The sequence below is a fragment of the Acomys russatus genome, chromosome 26 (assembly GCF_903995435.1).
Source record: "Acomys russatus chromosome 26, mAcoRus1.1, whole genome shotgun sequence".
Lineage (NCBI taxonomy): Eukaryota > Metazoa > Chordata > Mammalia > Rodentia > Muridae > Acomys > Acomys russatus.
Genome location: NC_067162.1, coordinates 34,529,737 through 34,551,625, shown reverse-complemented (window position 1 = coordinate 34,551,625; position 21,889 = coordinate 34,529,737). Strand labels below are relative to the sequence as shown.

The window sequence follows — 21,889 nt, the reverse complement described above, 5'->3', positions numbered from 1 at the left end:
ATGTACATATACATATATACATACACACACATACACACATGTACATGTACATATATACATATACATACACACATGCATACATATACACACATACATACACACATATATATTTGCACCTTAAGTGACTTTTAAAATATGAGCATGCCTGTGAGGAATTATAGAGTAGGTAAACTGAGACGGAAACACCCGTCCTAGCTGTGGGCAGCACCGGTCCGTGGGTTGGGGTCCCGGAATGAGTAAAAAGGAGAAACCGAGCTAGGCACAATAAGCATTCATGTCTCACCATTCCTTCCGCTCCGTGTTGGACTGTCGCCCCCTGAACTGTGAGCCAGAATAAGCCTTCTTTCCTACGTCGCTCTGCTCAGGTGTTTTGTTACAGCAATGAGGAAAAGTAACTAGCACAGAGACCTAGTGGGTAACGGACTGGCCTGAGCCTGGGGACTGAAGCCAAGTCCCTCCCAAGAGAAAACACATCACAGAGAGGCATACTTGATAAAGTTTATTTTAAAAAAGAAAAAAATAATTTATGCCCTTGACAAAATAAAGGATCTTAAAATATAAATGTTTCTTATAAAATATATGAAAAGATAATATAACAAATATTAAAATAAATCAATATTCACATGACAGCAAAAGAGGCAATGATTCTACAGGAAGAGGCTAGGAGAAGGAAGCTGGCCTATCCGCAGCGGTGTCTCTGCAAAGGCCTGCCAGTCCCTGTTTCTCCTTCAATGAGGTGTGTTCCTGTTTAAAGAAAACCTGATGCAAGTGAACCTAATCAGTTAGGAAGCTGGTCAGTTAGGAAGCTGGTCAGTTTAGGAAGCTGGTATTTATTTGCACAGCAAGATAATTCTTTACACACACACACAAAAATTGTCAAGGATCCTTTAAATAGCAAGTTTCCTCATTTGCTTGGAATATAATTAACCAAATTCACACGTCCTTAGCTTCTTCCCACAAAGAGTGAGGTGTGCCTGAGGAGAAGCAGCAGCAGAGGCGAGTTTGGCCCTGACTGGAGAGGATCTCTTCCTACAGCAGGAAGGAATGAGGGTGGGAGCCATCCTCTGTCTTCCGTTGTTCTCATCCTGAGCTCTCACTTTTCTTGTCCCAGCTTCTTTCTGGTAAACTGTTCTCCTCGCTCTTTCAGAATAAAGATGTTCTATGGTATGTGTGCGTGTGTGCGTGTGTGTGTGTGTGTATGTGTGTGTGTGTATGTGTGTGTAGGTGGGGCTAACGGAATCATGAGTCTCTCCAGCGGAGCGGAGCGGAGGGAGGGGAGAACCTGGGTTTATGGGTGTGTGTTGCTTATCACTGGGGGGGTTGGGGGAGAAGAAATGATCCTCAATTCTTTATGTGAGGCTTTGAGGTCCCTCTCCCAGGAGGCACATCTGCCCCCCTGAGGAGGAGCAGCCCAGTCTGGTCCTCCTTGGATGGTGCATGTCTTCAGAAGAGTGAGGGCCTATTTGTCACACTCCTCCTGGCTGCCTTCGGCACAGTGGTAGTGCTGCTCACAGAACTCCTGGATCCGGCCACAAGCCTCCAGCATCATCACCTCAGGGACTGTGATGACAACTCGGAAGAAATTTGGGTACTCAAAACACTGAAGAAAAAAAAAACACACAAGGACTTGTTATCTCCGAATCTGATGCTGGTTCACCTTAACATAGCCAGGCCTCCAGTTTGCAAGACAGGGTAATGCCATTGCAACAGGGGTGTCATTTCACTCCCCGGGAGTGAACTGAGCCAACTGAGTTAATTCATATTAAAATAGATACTTTTCCTCCCACCCACAGTGAGCGTTCCCAGCTTTTCTTCCTGTTACAGAGGGGTAATGACGGAAGGGAAACCAATATTAGGTAGAAGCCATAAAACACTCCAGTTGGAATCTCTTCAAATGAGAATAGTTGGTGTGGGAGCAAACAGGCTAAAACACCACTCAGGATGAACTCTGGGATCTCCACGAGACATTGGGAATGGCCAGAGACACCAGCACTCACCGTTGCCGGGAGGCAGTGGACAGACTGCTCCGCAATTAACCTCTCTGTGAACTCCACATCGTTCTTAAACTCTGGGAAATGTTCGATCTCAATTCCAACCTGAAACAACAATAAAAGAGAGAGGCCAGCGTGTCACTAGAGGAATACAGACCAGTTCCCGATGCCAGAAATGAGGGCAGGGACTCCTTGAAAGCTGCCTGGGAACTAAGAACACCAACACTGGGGAACTCGGGAACTTGGTACAGAAAGAGAGAAGGCCTGCTTATATTCATATTTTAGATTATTGAAGGGTTCCTTCCTGGATGTTGATAAATGAAGATAGGAAAAGGGATAGAATTTTTCTCTTCTCAAAAGAGGTTTAGTTAACATTAGGACTAGGTTATTACACACACACACATATATGTATAATTTTATTATTATTTTTTTTTTACTTCATGAGTTCTATCCCACCCATTGCCAGGACACTTAGCATCCCTGGGTCACAAATGACAATGGTGACACTGAAGACAAACAAAATCCCTATGTGGTCACCTATACCCGAAGGAACCAACATCACTCTCACTCACGACTCACAAAGCACACCCCTGTATCTACACATGAGATGAGTGACTGTACTGAAGAATTATGCTGTGGAGAGACTGTTGTGAAGACAGGTGAAATCAAAGCATGGGGACCATTCGTAACAAGACAGTTTCTCAGGTGACAGGAACTAGTACCTAACTTGTCTTTGTGGTTGGAGATATACCCTGCATGACTACCCATGACGATCCTGCCAAGCCAGTCTCCTGTGATTTATCACATTTACACACACACACACACACACACACACACACACACACTCTCTTACTTACCATAAGGTACATGGATCCAGAAGGGCGAACTGGCTGGAGCCCAGGAACAGCAGCCAATGCCCCATAGCAGAGGTCCGCGTTGGACTACAGGAGAGGCAGAGAGAAAAAGAAAATTAAGAATCAAATTTTAAGGGGAAAAAAACCCATGATTTTTATATGTAATATGTTATGTAATAAAGTCTTTTTTTTTTTTTTTGAAAGAAAGAAGAACATCATTGAAGATAGAGCCTTCATTGAAGGCCACAAACCTAGGCTTAATATTATAGCACAAAGAGCCAACAAGAATAACACCCCATCACTTGAAGTTCTTAGCAAGACAGAATGGGTTACAAGACGTGAGAGGGCTGTGCCTCTGAAGAGTCACACTGATGCCCCCTCCTGATTTGGAAGCCCCATGTCAGAAATGCACAGCAGAAATGCTGGACAACATTTTCCTAATTCCGCTGATGTGTTCTTTGACTCCCAAAGTCCTCAAATAAGAGGCTACACTCTGCCCTTTACCTTAAGAAAGCTTAAAGTGTCGTGGTAGAACTCTTGAGGGGTGCGCTGAAGGATGCTCTTCAGAGCTCCTTGGACAATGGTGCACGGCCCAAGGATGCGCTGACTCAGCTTCACCAGCCCGTCTCGGATCTAGAATTCCCCAGGAAAGAAATTAGCCAGCTTTTCTTAAGCATCCCTTTGCTGTGACTCTATTCTGATCTTTCTGTCAGGCTTTTAACCTCAGGAAAGATGGCATCTAGTGACCCTCGTACACTAGACTGCCTGGGTCGGCAGCTCTTCCTTCTCTGTCACAAGTCTGTGTGTAACTATGGGCAGAGGACATAACTTCTCTGCACCCTGTTTTTCTGGACTGTAAATTTAGAGTGTTATAAGGATAAAATACAAATGGGGTTCATAAAACCTGAGTAATAGTGCTGTCGTTACTGTGGTTGCTTGCCTTTTCATAGCCTTAAAACTGGAGTCGGGGGCAAGAGGAGCATGAAGGCACCTCTTCATAGACCCAGACACCCAAATATGAGAAAACCAGGCTTGCATGAGGGATATTTATCTACGTCTTCACCCATCCTGTTTCCAGGCAGCACAAACAACACAGTCATGGGAGGAGACCCTCCCTCCGCAACACGAGCATTCAAACTCAATATGTACATTAAGTTATTCCCACCACTTCACCATAGTGCTCTCACCTCATTACCATAGGGCTCTCATGTCATTACCATAGGGCTCTCACCTCACTACTATAGTGCTCTCACCTCATTACCATAGTGCTCTCACCTCATTACCATAGTGCTCTCATCTCATTACCATAGTGCTCTCACCTCATTACCATAGTGCTCTCACCTCATTACCAAAAATGTCTCTCCGATCATGGATGAGAATCCAGCCCAGCCTCCAGCCAGGAACCAGCCAGCGTTTAGCCAGCCCACCACAGGACAGGATGGGGACACTGGTGCTGAGGGTGGCCAGTGGTTCATATTTGTGATCTGAAAACACCTGAGGAAACAAAGTGTTCGTGAATGCTTTCCTCTGGGGTTCCAGGCCTCCCTCCTATCCCTTATCTTAGATGTTGACGCACAGGATAACAGATTGACAGGCTCCTTCCCACCCTCAGGGACAACTGGATCCCACTCAGTTTGGGGAAACTTATCCAAAGACATTTAATTTGGTGTGTGGTCTGGATTAAAGGAAGTCTAAAAGGAGGAGTGACATCGGTCCACTAGCATGTACAACTGCTAGAAATCCACAATAGGTAATTATTGTAGGCCCACAATCCAATGTCTAACACTAACTCCTGGGCCCAGGTATGTTGCAGAGCTCAGACTTTCAGAGAGTTTAAAAGGCTACACAGCACATTCGCCCTGTGTAATATTCCTAAAGAAGTCTAGAATAATGCTTCCCCATCAGCAATATCAACAGTCCTTCCTCTTCTCTTGCACTTTAAAAAAAAAAAAAAAAAATCTGATGCCAAGAATAGGACCCAGACCTGAGCATGCTAGCTAGGTGTGCGTGCACTCAACCACTGAGCTACGTCTTCAGGACACCCGCCTACCCCACCACCTCCACATCCGTAAGAGTCATAAATAAGAAATCTACAAACACATTTATATCCCATGTCCTTGGCTTCTACGTTCAAGTAAATTCCAAGAACTTTTGGGTTTTCCCAGCTCTTTGATGAAATAAATAAACCCAAGGCTGTGCACTTGTGGAGAGGACTGTACGGAATGACCAATTGCTTCCCACCATCCCATTAGCCAGCTCTCTACGTCCCACAAAACAATGTGGGACTGAGACTCCTATTGTGATGTAACCCAATCCAGACTTACCATGTCACCATAGATCTCATCGGCTAAGATGGGGACACATTGCCGCTCAGCCACTAAAAACAACAACAACAATAACAAAACCATGCTGGAATCCTTTTCCATTTGGGTTACCTCTCTTCCTTCACACCTAGACCTCTGGCCTCTGCATTCGATGCTCGTGGGTCTCATCACCCTCTTGGGAACTCAATACTCCTGAAGTTCTTCTAGGGTGTCTGGCCTGCATGTGCCATTTAACCACACATCTCAAACTCTCTTCCACAGGCTGGCAGAGGCGAAAGGCAAGCAGAGCTGAGAGATACCTCTCAGCCAAAATGCCTGGGTTCGGGAGTATTTCAGATTGGGGTGTTTTATTGTTATTCTTTTTGAGGGGTTGTTTGTTTGTTAGAGGGGCTTTAAAGAGGCAGATTTGGGGACCTTTATACATACAGTCTTGCCATTTGAACATTTCTAATCTGAAATACAAAATGCACTGAGATGGACTGCTTGCTGGTTTTGGATTAGGAATATGCAGCCTGCACTTCTCATTCCACCTCCTCTTTTAGAAAAGTTCGGGGGGTCCATGATACGTCATTGACTAGAGATGCTGCTGGCGTTTCTCCATCTCCATCCAGCCTCGGGACTTAGGGACACACTCTGCCACTCAGGGAGCAGCTAAAGGATTCTGCGCTCACCTCCTCCCTCCTCTGGGAGGAGGAGGTGGCCTGGAGGGAGGGAGTGGGGAGAAGTGGGTGTATTATCTTGGGCACTCACCTGCCAAAATCTTCTGAAGGTGCCTCTTACTGAACACCGAGCCACAGGGATTTGACGGGTTGTTGACAACGAGGCAAGCTGTTTTATCATCGATCAGCGATTCCAGTTGTTTTAGATCAATTTCCCAAGACTTCTCCGGCTGAGAAAGCAGAAAAGGTGAGGCTATGACATTTCTGAACAGTTTAGGGGACTACTCAGCCCAAAGAGTTAGTGTAAAAAAAATAAGGTAAAGGATCAGGCGCCTTCAAGCCAGGCGATCTGAGAGTTCCATCCCCGGGTCCCACAGGGTGGAAGGAGAGAATTGAAATTTGTCCTTGACCCCCACACGTGTGCCACTGCATGCACACACCAAACTCACTGTCCTAATCACACACACAAAATAAATTAAATATATCTTTTTTAAAGAATAAAATCTGCCTTTGGCTTGAACCTCCCACCTGCCGACCATTCTCTGTATGACAAAGATCGTTTCTTTTTTACAGGTTAGTAAGTGAGCACTTGGGCCAAAAATTAAAAGTCAAGGCCCAGAGAGATGGCTCCGGGGTTATAAGAGCACTTGCTGTTCTTACAAAGGAGCCAAGTTCAGTTCCCAGCACCCACACGATGGCCACAACCACCTGTCACTCTTGCTCCAGGGGCTTTATCATCCTCTTCTGGCAGGCACACATGTGGTATGCAGACTAAAGGCCCATACATATAAGATAAAATAAACATTAAAAAAATTTTTTTTAATTGAAATACAATTACCAGTAGACTGTAGAGCTTGACTTCAATTCCCATAGATTCAGCCAAAGTCCTGTAGAGGGAAAAGCCGGGCCTCGGGATGAGGATGTTTTGTCCAGGATTGGCCAACACAGCTAGACAAAGCTCAATGGCCTGGCTGCAGCCGCTTGTTAGAATGACGTCCTGTAAAGAGGGCAAAGGGCAGACTTGGGAGAGAGCTCACACAACTTGTGTGAGTTGGAAGCAATAATGAACTTTAAACTCTAGTAAGTCCCTAGGAAATTGGAAGGGTTGTGCTGAGCCCTAACTAAGCCTAGTTTATCCATCTATCTATCCATCTATCCGTCTATCTATCCATCTATCATCTATATCTGGATAGCTCTATTATCTATCATCTACTTATATCTATTTCATCTACCAATCTATCATCTGTATCTATTTATCTACCTATCATCTATCTGTATTTATCTATTTATCTATCATCTATTTACCAACTATGTATGAGTCTGTCTCTCTACTAACTACCATCTATATCAAATGTTGTTGAAAGTGATGGCTACTTTAAAAACATAAGCAAATCATTTTTAAGAAGGACAAGCTGGCTACGATTCAACCAGCTCTCGAAGGGAGATCTTCGATTGACCTTGAACTACTTTTCACCAAGTTATTTATTTACTTTTGACCAGAGATTTGAAGGCTGACTTTTCTCTGAACACAAACAAGGGACACCTCTTAGATTAGAGGTAGAAAATAAGAGGGAAGGGCAGAGTCTAAGGCTGGCACTGCTACCAATTCAGTATGCCATGAGACCCCTAGCCTTCTGTCTCAGTGCCCTAAAGTGAGTGAAGATACATACATAAACACGCCCTGCTCATAAATTCTTTTAAATTAAATGATTTACTATTTGTGAATAGTTTCCCAACTATCTTTTGAAGAAAATCAAATCCAGAATGAATTTGGGGTTCCTTTGAGACTCTGTGGCAACAGTCCATATGTGATGTCTCTTACACTGTAGTGACTTTAATCACAATTACTGATCGGTGGCCCCAACTGTGTCAAAAGTCCTCAGCTTGCTAAAGCTCCCCTCAAACCATCACTCCCTGTGGGACAGCAGTGAGGAGTATGCTTGCCCTCAGTGGCCTCTGAGCTGGTACCCTGGCTCACCTTAGCTTCCAGCGGAGCCTCGGGGCAGTGGTAGTAGGAAGCGACCTCCTCCCGACTGGAGAGGTAACCTGAGGCAAGACAGGGAAAAGTTTCAAACCTATTATAATTAATGTTTTAAAAATTGCCTTCCAGAAGATAAGCTAGCAGGGACACAAATTTATTTCATCTCCTTTAATTTAAAAGATACAGCCAGGCAGCAGTGATGTACGCCTTTAATTCCAGCACTCAGGAGGCAGAGGCAAGTGGATCTCTGGGTTTGAGGCCAACCTGGTTTACAGAGCAAGTTCTAGGACAGCCAGGGCTACACAGAGAAACTCTGTCAATAATAATAATAATAATAATAATAATAATAATAATAATAATAATAATAATAATAATAATATCTCTCCTAAAGAGCTAAAGATTTTGGTCAAATGAGTAATTTCATGGCTTTATTTTCATGTTGCTAGTTTCCTCAAGACACACATGATGAAAAGAGAAAGCCAGTTCTCACAGTTGTCCTCTGACTGCCATACACAGACCATGGCCACACACCCTGGCACTCTCACTTCCTCCCCCTCCCACCCACCCCTGTATGTGTGTGTGTGTGTGTGTGTGTGAATGCATGTGTCCATCTGTCTGTCTGTCTGTCTGTCCGTCCGTCCATGTCTCTCTCTCTTCCTCTCTCTCTCTCTCTCTCTCTCTCTCTCTCTCTCTCTCTCTCTCTCTCACACACACACACACACACACACACACACACGAACATTTAATTAAAATACACATTAAAAACCAAGCATGATAGCACATGCCTATAACCCAGCTCTGAAAAGTCTAAGGCAGGAGGATTACTAGTTTGAGGCTATGTAGCAATGATAAAACCAGAACAAAACAAGAAAAAAAGCACTGTAGAAAAAGGCCCTCAGGGTCATCTCTGGGCAAGCTTACCAATGGATGGGGCATAGCCGTTGTATTTCCCTGAGTCCAGGGCATCTTTCATGGCTTGGGTAACCTCAGGGTCTGTAGGCAGATTTCCAAACACAGTAGGGTCCCCTGTTCATGGACAAGAAAAGCAAAAGAGCCACTGAGAGTTTACCTCCCCACTTTCAGGTCTTACCTTCTTTCATCCCCTCCAGCCAGCCCAAGCCGTGGGGGGGGGGGGGGAAGGTCAGGGGGGCTTAGCAGGGGGGAGGGGGAGGGGAATGCCACCAAATGGCCCAAACTCACCAATTGATAGAGAAATCACAGTTTTGTTTGGATTCGGCTTCACCTTCATGTTGTCCACGATGGCTCGGATGGGATTAAAAGTTTTATTGGACATGTCAGAGGGCCTCACATTCCATCTCGCCTTCCTGCCTTTCATTTTTCCCTGCACCGAGCTTCTCCCACCAATATTGACATGCACATCCAGAACTGAAGGCCGGCTATCGTTGTCATTCGTTTGAATCACGTAGGAGTCCATGGCTCACAAAGCCTACAGAGGTGAAAAAACATGTCCCTGTGATGACTGAAATAGTGCACTTTGGGTTAGGGAGCTTCGTTTGGACCTAAGCAGGAGGGACTGCACACATGCATCTTTCTAACTCCTTTATATACTGTCACTTGTAAGGTGGCTTTGCTAAGAATTTGGGGGTTTAAGAATGTCTCGTGGAAGGGCCAGGCAGTGTTGGCACTTGCCTGTAATCTCAGTACTCAGAAGGGAGAGGCAAGTGGATCTCTGTGAGTTCAAGGCCAGCCTGGTCCACAGAGTGAGTTCCAGGACATCCAAAGCTACTCAGAGAAACCCTGTCTCAAAAAACAAAACAAAAAGAATATCTTGTGGAGATGAAAAGTAAACAACCCATCTTTACAAAATTAGTAGGAAGCATTTAATTGAACATTTATCTATTACAAGTGGGATCTCCCTTTCTCTCCTCTCTCTCTCTCTCTCTCTCTCTCTCTCTCTCTCTCTCTCTCTCTCCTTTTATGTGCATGCACATGTTCCTGTGTGGGCTAGCATGGTCCACTACAAATGTGTGGAGTCAGAGGACAACCTCGGGTGTCAGTCCTCACCTTCCTCCACTTTGTCTGGGATGGGATCTTTGCCTCATCTCGATGAGGGTTCTGGGATTACAGATGCACACTTCCACATTTGTCTTTTCATGGGTCCTAGAGATCTGAACTAAATCCTCACACCTCGGGGGTGACAAGCGCTTTTCCTACAGAGCCATCTCCCCAGCTATGTATAAGTGGGATTCTCTATCTGCAATTTGTATCCCTATGCTTTAAGTCAAACTAAGAAAAGAAGACAGAAAAGTATTCATCAAAGCATGTGGGTTACCATCTGTCCACAGAGAGACCCCCTAAGAAGATAACTTCCCAGGACTTCAGCCTGGGCAGCTTAGCAAGGCCATGTCTCAAAAACTTTATAAAACTAGTGGGGCACTTGCCTAGCAATGGCAGGGCCCACATTAAGGAGGGGGAGAAGGGGAGAAGGGGAGAGACAGAGACAAAGACAGAGAGAGGCATGAATATTGATGCCAGTTGAAGTAAACCATCTCAGATAAGCATATCAGCCCTAGGCAGAAAAAAGTCAAGAGTATCAGGAAGAAAGTCAAGAACATCTCAATCTCCATGACAGACTAGAGCGCCTTGGGCGTTACCTTCCACGTCCAGGCAAAGCAGTCTCCAAGCACTCAGACCTCTAAGCTCCAGAGCACTCCTCCACCAAGCCCAGTGATGAGGAGTTTAGGTACAATCCTGACCCTTGAAATAGTTTCAGCCAATGGGCGTTGGGGCTGAAGCCCTTATGCTATTGGTTGAGAGTGAGAACTAAGCCCGCCCCTGGACCTCCCACACATACACTCTCTTGTTTCTCACCCTAACCCTGGGCCACCATCCAATCTGGGATTTGTCCTCACCTCAAGCATCTGGAATTCTCTGCGTTAACTCTTTCTGGGATGTTTAATAATACAGTGGAGGGTAGTTAGGATAACAGTGAATAACTTTACTGTCCTTTTTTTGTTATGAAAACTATTGTATTAACAATACAGAAATACATTTAAAACGAGGGCCCTTCCGGCACCCCTTTCTTTGTACACTTTATTCTCGCTCCTGGACATAGGCAATAAGGGCTTGGTTGAATACTCATCTACCATAAGTGCGATTTGCTATAGACAACTGTGATCTCAAAAAAAAAAAAAAAAAAAAAAAAAAAGCAACAATACGCCAAGTAAAACCAAACTCCCCCCCCCAAAAAATTTCCATCAATTCACCAAAATAGATAAATATATGGATAAATAAATAGAAATCAGAGATTTACGAATACATAAATTAATACATTTTCAAAGCTCATGTAGAATCATGCTCTCCAGCTTGTTTGACAATATGTATTTTTTATCATCATCATCATCACCGTTGTCATTACTTTTTCCTATGCCTTACTTCCCTTTACTTAGCATACTATGGAGTAGTTTACGTTAGAACACAATTCCCAAAGGCTTTCAAACCCCTGAATAATAAGGTAATTAATCCTTCTGAAAATAAAACAATGATGTATCTAAAGAGCTGTAAGGTCAGGGTGTGGTGGCTCACACTTGTCATCCCAGCATCTGAGAGGCGGAGACAAAGAGGATGGTGAGTTGGAGGCCAGCTTGTGGTACTTGAGATATCTAAGAATAAAACAGAACTGTTTAAAAATGAATATTCTAGTATAGAAGATTCCAAAATAGAGCATACCATAAACAGATTCAGGAATATGCAGACATTTAGTACAAGGCAAAGCAGCTTCCCCCCCCCCGCCCCCCCCTCTCCGAGACAGGATTTCTCTGTGTAGCCTTGGCTGTCCTGGACTCGCTTTGTAGTGCAATCCCCCTGCCTCTGCCTTCTGAGTGCTGGGATTAAAGACGTCCACCACTGCAAGGCGCCAAAGCAGCTTTTAAAATGGGTAAGGAAAGGCAGGTGTGGTGGCTGCACATGCCTTTAATCCCAGCATTTGGGAGGCAGGGGCAGATAGATCTCTGAGTTCAAGGCAAGTTGCAGGCCAGCCAGGGAAACATAGTGAGACTATGCTTTAAAAAAACAATTTATCTGGGCGAGGTGGCACACGACTGTAATCTCAACTTTCAGGGAGGCAGAGGCAGGCAGATCTCTGTGAGTTCAAGGCCAGCCTGGTCTACAAAGTGAGTCTAAGACATCCAAGACTACACAGAGAAACCCTGTCTCAAAAAACAAACAAATAAAATTACTGAGAGACACCCATTTCTGGACATACTGAGAAGGATAGCCTACAAAATCTTCAGTTTCTGAAAGTAAAACACATATCTGAGTTCCTAAGATGTAAAGGGAACGCTGTAGGGGCCAAACAAGGCACTGAGAACTATAAAGCAAATGCGAGCTAACTCCAGTGCCCCAGGGAGAACTGCCCATGGGACAAGGTAAGGACAGTGGCCAAGGTGACAGCCTGTTTGTGTGCACCGGAGTGGGAGTTGGACCAGAGTCCCCAGAGGACCCTTGAAGTCTCTTCTGTCCATCACGGGAAAGCTGTCAGCCTCTGGACTGTATTCCTGCTTCTAGAGAACCATCTCATAAATAACAGGAAACATAAACTGTACAATCTCCGTTGTACAGGATGTTCTGTCTGTTCTATTTGCAATAGAGAATCTGAAAGTTTCCCCAGGTCCAACAAGAATAAAACAAACAAGTACTGTGCAGCCGTCAAAAGGGAGGTTTCTGGGTGATGTGGTTGCCCCTGCAATCGCAGGATTTGGGAAGCTGAGGCGGGAGGCTTGGGGTTCCAAGGTCAGCCTAGGCTATGTAGACAGACCCTGTCTCAAAAAAAAAAAAAAAAAAAAAAAAAGAGTAAAATTGGTCTCTTTGTATGATACTAGGAAAACGTTCTAACAACATATTAAGATTAAAAACAGTCATAGAGAGCCAGGCGGTGGTGGCGCACGCCTTTAATCCCAGCGCTCGGGAGGCAGAGGCAGGCGGATCGCTGTGAGTTCGAGGCCAGCCTGGTCTACAAAGTGAGTCCAGGATGGCCAAGGCTACACAGAGAAACCCTGTCTTGAAAACCAAAACCAAATAAATAAATAAAGCCTTTTAAAGAAGACTTATTTATTTGATTTTTGTTTATGGGTATTTTGCCTATATGTATGATCGTGCAGCCCGGGTGTGTCTGGTTCCCACGGAGGTCAGAAGAGGGGGTTGGGTCCTCTGGAAGTGGAGGTGTGAATGGTCATGAGTCACCATGTGGATGCTGGGAACCGAACCCAGGTCTTTTGGAAGGGCAGAAGTGCTCTTAATTGCTGAGGCATTTTGGCACCTCCAATAAAATTATTAAAAATCATCGTTACTACCACTACTACTATTATGATTGTGTTGTGCTCGGCAGTCGGTTCTCTCCTTCCACGGCGGTCTCTTGAGGATGGAACCTGGGTTGTCACGCTTTTGTGCAGCAAGTGATTTTTACCAGCTGGGTGGTCTCTGCAGGCTTTGAAATTAGTTTTTAATCGCTTTATTCAAAATGTCAAAGAATCTTTAAATATGCAGTCAGTATAAAATTAACGAGGCAGCTGGCATTCTTAACGCTGAGTCTTTACAGCATGATGCCTATTTAAGAATTATTTTATTTGATGTGCATTGGTGTGAGGGTGTCAGATTCCTTGGAACTGGAGTTACAGACAGCTGTGAACTGCCATGTGGCTGCTGGGAAATGAACCCAGGTCTTTGTGGCTGGGGAATGGACCCAGTGCTCTAAACCCTGACCCATCTCTATAGCCCATGATGTCTATTTCATGGCAACAATGCATCTCATTTCAGACCAGTCACATTTCAAGAATCAAAAGTCAACTATGACTACCTGCTACTATAAGACACTGTGCAACTATGAAAACAACTGTGTGTGTGTGTGTGTGTGTGTGTATTCCATCACACACACACACACACACACTAGCAAGCCTAAACCAACTATATACATATTGTATAAACATGGGAAACAAGTTTAAGAATACACAGGAAATGGCTGAAAGTGCTTATCTTGATGGAATGGGATTGTGAGAGGGGAAGGTAGCCCGGGTCCACTTTATGTCTGTTTTATTTCTCGAGACAGACTCACACCAAGTCGCTCAGGCTGGCCTGAGGCTTCAGATGCTGTGGTCTCGGCCTCCTGAGAGCTGTGCCTACTGATGTGTATCTGGCAGGATTCAGTTACGAACATGCCTATTTGCATTATACAAGGATATATTAAACATTATTTAAAAAGTAGAAGAAAAAAATCTGTCTTTTTTTACTACAGTACGTCAACCTAGAAATTGATCCCAAGGATATAATAAAATATATATTAACATTTATGGTTTTGCTTGGCAGTTTTACCTGTAATGATAAAAACTAGACTCCATGTTATGTATAACAGTAGAAAATTACTCAATAAATCCTGATATTTTCCTGTACTGTGTTTTTATAACGTGGGAGATATTCAGGATATAACCATGTAACATGGAAGTACCATACATTAACAGTGACTCAGTATTGCTATTTCAAGGTGTTTACCCGAGAAATTAAAATGAGACATCCCCACAGAAGGTGGTGTGCGAGTGTCTGTGGCGCCATTCTCACTTAGGGGATGGGCAACATTTACTATTCTGGTTTTGTAGAATGTTATTTGGCCTTAGAAGAGAATGGAGAACTGTGGCATGGTTCTCCATGGACAAATCTGGGAAGCACTTGGTGATGTCACATGCCATGCCATCTACTTCACGGCTGTTAACTAGAGAAGCTGGAAGCAGGCAAATCCTCGTGGGCAAAAAGGCAGCTGGGGAGAGATGAAGAAAGTGCGTCACTCAGTGGCTCGCATTTTCTTCCAGGTGTTAAGATGTCCTGGAATTAGATGCTGGTGATGGTTGTAGAAGACGATGAGTGTGCTAACCGAAAGTGTCGAATCTTACACCTTAAAAAGTAGTAAAAGAAGCCGGGGGTGGCCACGCACACCTTTAATGCCAGCACTCAGGAGGCAGAGGCAGGCAGATCTTTGTAGGTTTGAGGCCAGCCTGGTCTACAGAGCGAGTTCCCGGACAGCCAGGCCTACATAGTGAGACTCTGTCTCAAATAAACAAAGAGAAGTCAGGCAGAAATAGTTGTGATTTTATTTCAACTTTTCAGTGTTGACATTCCTGGCTTTCTAGGTCCTCATGCTTGTCAGTGACAGGGACTTTGTCAGCTGGGCCATGTACCAACTTATACTTTCTCCCTTCCAAGCAGATCATCCCTAGTGATTGAATTGAAGGCTCAGGGCTTCTGGCACTAAAGTTATTTTATTATTATGATGATGATGATGATTATTGTTGTTATTGTTATTATTATTATTATTATATGATTAGATGCCTGCCTTTGCCTGGTGCATCTGTTTTTCCATTAGACAGATGAGGACATATCTGCCTGCCTCACTGGAAGGGGAAAAGGATGGCTATACCAGGTCTAGAAAGTGCTTAGAGATGGAAGGTCCAAAAAACTGAAGATTGTTCGACACCTCTGGAGACACTGATCACTGCAAATTAGACGGAGTAGACTGAACTTGTCTCCCAACAAACAGGATCTGAGCCTGGGGAGTCACCAAGTCTTGTCTTTGAGTTGGTTATATTTTTCATAAATTAGCAGGGTGTTTCAGGTCTTTCTTTTGTTCCTTCTTTTCATCTCCTCCTCCTTCCACTCCTCCTCCTCCTTCTTTTTGTTTTGTTTTGGTTTTTGTTTGTTTGTTTGTTTTTTGAGACATGGTCTCTCTGTGTAGCCTTGGCTGTCCTGGACTCATTTTGTAGACAAGATCAGGCTGGCTTTGAACTCACAGAGATCTATTTGCCTCTGCCTCCCTGAGTACCACCGTGCTGGCTAATTTCTGGACTTTCTTGTTGATATTGGGACATTGGGTATCTACTTTTTTTTTTTTTTAATAGAGAATTGAACCAAAGTAAACTCTGTACCACTGATCTGTACCAGTAGCCCTTCCTCTTTACTTTTTGAGACAGGGTGACTCACTGACCCTGAAATTCCACCAACTGAGCTACATTGGCTGGGCATATGTCCCAAGCATCCTCATGTCTCTATTCTCACAATGTTGGGAATACAGGCGCTGCACTGCCATGTCTAGCTTTTATGTAGGTTCTGGGGATTTGAACTCAGGTCTTCGTGCTTACACAACAGTACTTTCAGACAGGCGTCTCTGCAGCCCCTGTGTTACTCTGTTCCATGCGGTTTCATTTTGACATGTTACTCTTTCAATGACTACAGGAAATAAAGGAAAGAGATTTTTGTTGTTTGAGAATTAGACCTGTGCTTTGATTCTTGCATGAGGTGACTAAGGTTGGCAGCTTCTCTAGGCAAAGAAGAGGCAGGGGCCAACAGAAAGGCCAACGAGATTTTAATGAGCAAGATCTAGACTTTTAGTGAGGCAAGGTGGGCACACCAGGAAGGACTCGGTTGGGTGTCCTGAGCATTTGGCTTGCTGTAGCTTTTATTGGAGCTTATGGTGAAGTGTGCCTTTGGTCACTAGAGCTCTGTTGTGCCCAGGGTTATGTGAGCCTTGTGCTTCTAAATCTCACTGCACTTTTTCAGCTCCATTGCAGAAAGTGGACGTTGTAGACCAGCGCTCTGTGAAGGTGGAAGCACTGCACATGCGCAGAGACGCTACTACGTAAACATCGGTCTAGCGCCTCTTGTGGATGGTGTTATAGCTGCCGTCTGTGCCCGTTGGGGGGCAAGGAGCATGCGTGGTCCAAGGAATCAGATTATGTGCTTTAGCTTGGGAGAGGGACCCCGCCACTACCGTTGTTGATTGCTTTGTTATCTTTGTGATCAGTTACAAGCTGTTCTGGGAATGTTCTATTGTTAATGAAACAAAGCAAAGCAAAACAAATCACTACTTGGAAATTCTCTCCCTCCCACTCAGATCCCTAAACTCACAGACAGAGCCGCAGAGATTTTGGCTACCTTGATTTCTTGAAAAAAATTTCAACCGCCCAGTTTGTTCTAATGCAGTCCAAATTTCCCAAAATGATTGACAGGAATGGTGATATTAAGGCCGTTGGTTTTGCCCTAGTCGTTTAATCAGAGATGGTCGTTGTTACCATTTTCTTCACCCCTGTGTTTTATGAAGCATCTGTGCCTGTCTCTCATCTCTCTCTCTGTCTCTCTCTCTCTGTCTCTGTCTCTCTGTCTCTCTCTCTCTCTGTGTCTCTCTCTCTGTCTCTGTCTCTCTCTCTCTCTCTGTAGAAAATGACTCCCTCTTTTCTTAGATGAGCAGTTGGCTTAGGATGTGATTTGCAAAGCACCAGAACAGCTGCTTTCAGGCCTGGCTGGCTTGGCTTCAGGTTTACAGATCAAAGAGCAGCAGGCAGCACAGGGCTTGGCAAATGGTCCTGCAAATACTGGCGCTGACGCAGAAACTACAGGGCAAAGGGGGTATGCGAAGGGGGCCAGGGCAGCTGCATCATCAGGTCAACGCCAGGGGCACACCTTCATTGGTGCTTGGGGAGCCAACATCAGTACTGAGGTCAGAAGGGAAGCGGGCAGAACAAACAAGTTCTGGTACTACCTGCCTTTGGTAGCTAATGTTTTTCCTCAATAGAAAGCAGACCAGGTGGGGAGGGGTGTGTGTGAGAGAGGACCTGGAGCTATATAGGAAGCTTCCGTGACACCTGATAAATTGGACCTTGGGCCAAGGCCCAGAAAGCTTTGACACTCACAGAAGATTACACCAAACAGGCACAGTGAAGACCTGACACTGGAAAAACAAAAAACACACAAAGCAAACAAACCTACAGCCTGAGTGTTTCAAAACTAAACAGATAAGGTAATTAATAAATAAATAAAAATTAATATTAAGATAAAAAAACCAAATGACTCCCAGTAGCCTTTCCTAGGTGTAAGCCATCGCTTTTACCACAAGACTCACTTTGTAGACCAGGCTGGCCTCAAACTCACAGAGTTCCACCTGCCTCTGCCTCCCAAGTGCTGGGATTACAGGCGTGTGTCACTGCTCCAACTACAAAACCATTTTTCAAATAATTCTACCACCGGACAGCTGGAGAGATGGCTCAGCAGTTAAGAGCATTTATTTGATGTGCCTGCAGAGGGCAGAGATTTGGTTTCCAACACCTATGTAGTTAGCTCACAACCAACTGTGTTCCAGGGGATCTAACACCCTCAAAGAGCACCAGGAATGCACAGGGTACACTCACATGCATGCAGGCGAAGCTCTCATACACATAAGATAAAACAAGTAAACCTTTACAGGTTCTTTTTAATACTAATTCTAGCACCAGGAGGCAACCAGCATCAGTCATTTCTGCCCATAATCAACATTTTTGAAGCGTGTGTATTGTTCTAGGTGTGCTTTCTGTATCCTAGACCAGGCTGGCCTCGAACTCACAGCGATCTGCCTGACTCTGCCTCCCAAGTGCTGGGATTAATGGCGTGGGCCACCATCGCCCGGCTCTATGGGGCTCTTTTGGGGATATTTGAATAGACATTGTCCTAGGGCTATGAACCTCTTGCTAGCCTGCTTTTTAGTGGTCACTATGACCTCGAGGCCTTCATTTTCTAAATCTGTTCCCTCTCCTTCCTCTAGTGCTGCAGACTGGACAGCTGTCCCAAACAAGGTGCTGGTGGCTCAACAGGAGCCACCTCAGCTCACATCAGTCCCCAAAAGTACAGTTTTTATTCTCTGCCTTCACCCCGTCAAAACTAAGCTCCATCAGTGTAGATGAACTTCAAGCCTCAAAATATGGCTCCAGATCTCACCCCTCAAAGTGAAATCTACTCCTCATTAGGGGGTTGGGTGGACTGAGATTCGCGTCTCTTCTCCCTATGGAAGGCAGAATAGTAGACCACAAAGCAAGAGATAACCAGGGAAACCTAAAGAAAATAATGAACTGGGGCTGGAGAGATGACTCAGGGCGCTAGCTGATCTTCCTAAGGACCAGGGTTCAATTCATAGCACCCACACAGTCCACGACCACCTGCAACTCCAGCTCCAGGAGATCTGATGCCCTCTTCTGGCATCCTTAGGCACTGCACACAGGTAGTACACAGACATGGATTCAAGCAAAGCACATACAAAATAATAATAATAATAATAATAATAATAATAATAATAATAATAATAATAATAATAATAATAATATAAAAGAAAATAGCCAACTGACTCTGCAGCTCATGCAGAAAACATCCACCTGCCTTTTTCATCTCCTCACTAATTACGCTGCTATTTTTCCATCTGGAATCGTCACCAGTGTCACTTGGTTATTGGCTGCATAAAAGCGCATAGTATTTTAACATCCTCAATACACTCTGATCTCAATTCTTTATTCTCTTCCCATGTCCTTTGTGTCTTACATGGTGTTTTGTATAAAACACAGTTGCGAGGTGCACACCAGTTGGCAATAAATAGCACATTAAAAAAAGAGGGAAAGTAAAAATGGAAGAAATGGTCAGGATTTATCTGGTGTTTTGTTCATGGTTAGAAGAAATGGTGGAAGCCAGGCCTGGTGGCTCACACCTATATTCCCAGCACTTAGGAAGGCAGAGGCAGGCAGATCTCTGTGAGTTCAAAGCCAGCCTGGTCTACAAAGCGAGTCAGGACAGCCAGGGCTACACAGAGAAACTCTGGGGGTAGGGGGGGGAAAAGGGTGTGTTAGAAGGGCCGCTTAGCTTTTAAAGTTTATGGTTATTCTTTCTCCTTCAGAGTTCTAAAGTTTAAAACAAAATAAAATCTTCATCTGTTTGCAGACTGAGGTGCCTTCTGGCTCCCTCGCTCAGGGAGTTTAGCAAACAACACCACCTTATTTGTTTTGCAGTTTGCATAACCATGACAGCCCTGCCTCTTACTTCAGCCATTTGTCTCCAGGTTGAACTCAGTGTTCCTTTATCTGTGGGTCTGCACTCCAAGTCCTCATCCTGAGCATTTATCAGGAAATAAATTCCCTGTGACTGCGCTGACCAAGGAGAGTCAGAGGAGTAATTCTGAGTGTTCTGAGCACAGGCCAGTTCCTCTACCAGACCTCCTCTTGGTACCCTGAGCTTCCACGTAAGGATCCAAGGAAACCCATGAAAACCTTGCCCAGCCGTCATCAGAGACGCTTGCTCCTACAGCAGATGGGAACAAATGCGGGAGACCCACAGCCAGACAATACGCAGAGAGAGACCTTGGCACATTCAGCCCTAAAAGGGGGTTTCTCTATCAAATCCTTTCCCTCGGGGCTATAGTTACCCTGAGGAAGAAGAGCTAGAAAGAGTGTGAGAGCCAGAGGGGATGGAGGACACAAGGGAACAAAGCCCTCTAATTCAACATAACCGATGCACATACTAACCCTCAGAGACTGTGGCAGTGTGCACTGGGCCTGCACATGTCTGCACCAGCCGGGGTCCTAGAGCTGAAAGGAGAAGCGGACACACGGCCCATCTTTAAGCCAGAAGCCATCTCCCACTGATAATCACTTGTAAATGAAAACTTAGTTTTCTCCAAGGGAGTCTCACTTGGGAAACAAACTACTCTTAACGGCTGGCTGCATGGCTAGCAATAGACACCGAGGGAAAGTGAACTCACTCACTACTGGAGGTTCCTAGTCTCATAGTATCATGTCAGGGCTATATTTTATAGTCCGTCTTATTATTTTATATTATTTATATTTTCTCTCATTTTACCTTACAGGTCCTTGGCGTATATATATATATATATATATATATATATATATATATATATATATATATATATATATATAATGGCTTCTAGTTTAGTGTTTCTGTGGGGTTCCTAAGTGTGTAAGCTAGTGGATCTCTGCCTGTGTCTGTCTTTCGTGCCTTGTGTTCTTTTCCTTTTGTTTATTTTGTCCTCTTCCAGTGTATTACATTCTGTTTTCTCGTGTTATATTATATTACTTATTATTAGCTTTGGAAGCCTGTTTGTTTTCTAATGAGAGAGGGTGGATCTGGATGAGAGGGGAAACCATAGTCAAGATACATTATGTGGGGGCGGGGAAGCTATTTTCAATAAAAGGGAAAAGAGATCCAATAAGATGAAAAAATATAAATAAATAATAAAACAGTAATGTTTTTAGTAATAAATAATAGTAATAAAAAAAGTAAAATAAGGGGATGGAGAGATGGCTCAGTGGTTAAGAGCACTGGTTGCTCTTCTAGAGGTCCTGAGTTCAATTCCCAGCAACCACATGGTGGCTCACAACTTTCTATGATGACATCTGGTGCCCTCTTCTGGCGTACAGGTGTACATGCAGGCAGAACATTGTATACATAATAATAAATAAATAAAAATTTTAAGTAAAATAAAAGAAACCCAAACCCAGCTGGGGTGCTGAACAGGTAAAGAAGCCATCTTGGACGGCCCACCCATCTGAGCCTGTTGTTGACAGTGGACCAAGATGGCTGTCCATGTAACCATTCCCAGTCACCACTCAGAAGCACAAGAGGCCACAGACAAATCCAGCTGGAACACATTCATATGCAGGAAGCTCTTTCATAAACTGCCTTCAGATTGCCTAGGCTGCCTGCACCATCTGTTTCCTGCTGGATGCCCACAGATCACAATCCAAAGAGCTAAGAGCCAGCCTCTCACTGCCTGCTTAGACCACAGCAACCCAGAGCATCCCCAGCCCCGTGGCTTAGTGGGTAATACACGGTCTGCCATCCAGACAAGGCAGAGGCTGGTGGGTCTGACCTCTCACGGCAGAAAGTCCCAGGTCAGTCTCCGTGATCTGTAAGTCCGCACTTGGCCAAGAAGCATGGAATGTTCCAAAGCTTTGCTGATGCCCTCCCCCAGCTAAGCCTCAGGGTCACTCAGTCCCTACCTCACCTGGTAACAAACGCCAGAGGTTATGCAAGCCAGCAGACTCACTGCTGGGACCTACCGAGGGGAGAGGACCATCGAGGGGGGCCAAACCACAGGGGATTGCCCAAGTCTGGGACATCAAGTTCCCTCCCACAGGATAATAAGCAAAACAAAGTCCAAGAGAAGGCTCTGGGGTCTTGTTATCCAAAGGATACTGGTTTTTATCAGGGGAAGGTGGGCTCCTAGTGCCTACTTGTCATCTACGGATGCCTCCCAGCACGAGGACAGGGG

The 21,889-nt window shown here is 44.7% G+C and overlaps 1 protein-coding gene across 1 annotated transcript; it reads right to left on the bottom strand.

Moving 5' to 3' along the window:
* Window positions 1-1,337: 1,337 nt before the first annotated feature.
* Window positions 1,338-10,540, bottom strand: Tat (tyrosine aminotransferase). Its single transcript, XM_051168750.1, has 12 exons — window positions 10,425-10,540; window positions 9,010-9,256; window positions 8,731-8,835; window positions 7,807-7,874; window positions 6,667-6,825; window positions 5,920-6,058; window positions 5,170-5,222; window positions 4,187-4,339; window positions 3,350-3,478; window positions 2,849-2,932; window positions 1,998-2,096; window positions 1,338-1,600 (listed from the first exon to the last, which is right to left on the bottom strand). The coding sequence occupies exons 2-12, from the start codon at window positions 9,242-9,244 to the stop codon at window positions 1,460-1,462; spliced, it is 1,365 nt and encodes a 454-aa protein (XP_051024707.1). The 5' UTR covers window positions 9,245-9,256; window positions 10,425-10,540; the 3' UTR covers window positions 1,338-1,459.
* Between the last annotated feature and the right edge of the window lie 11,349 nt (window positions 10,541-21,889).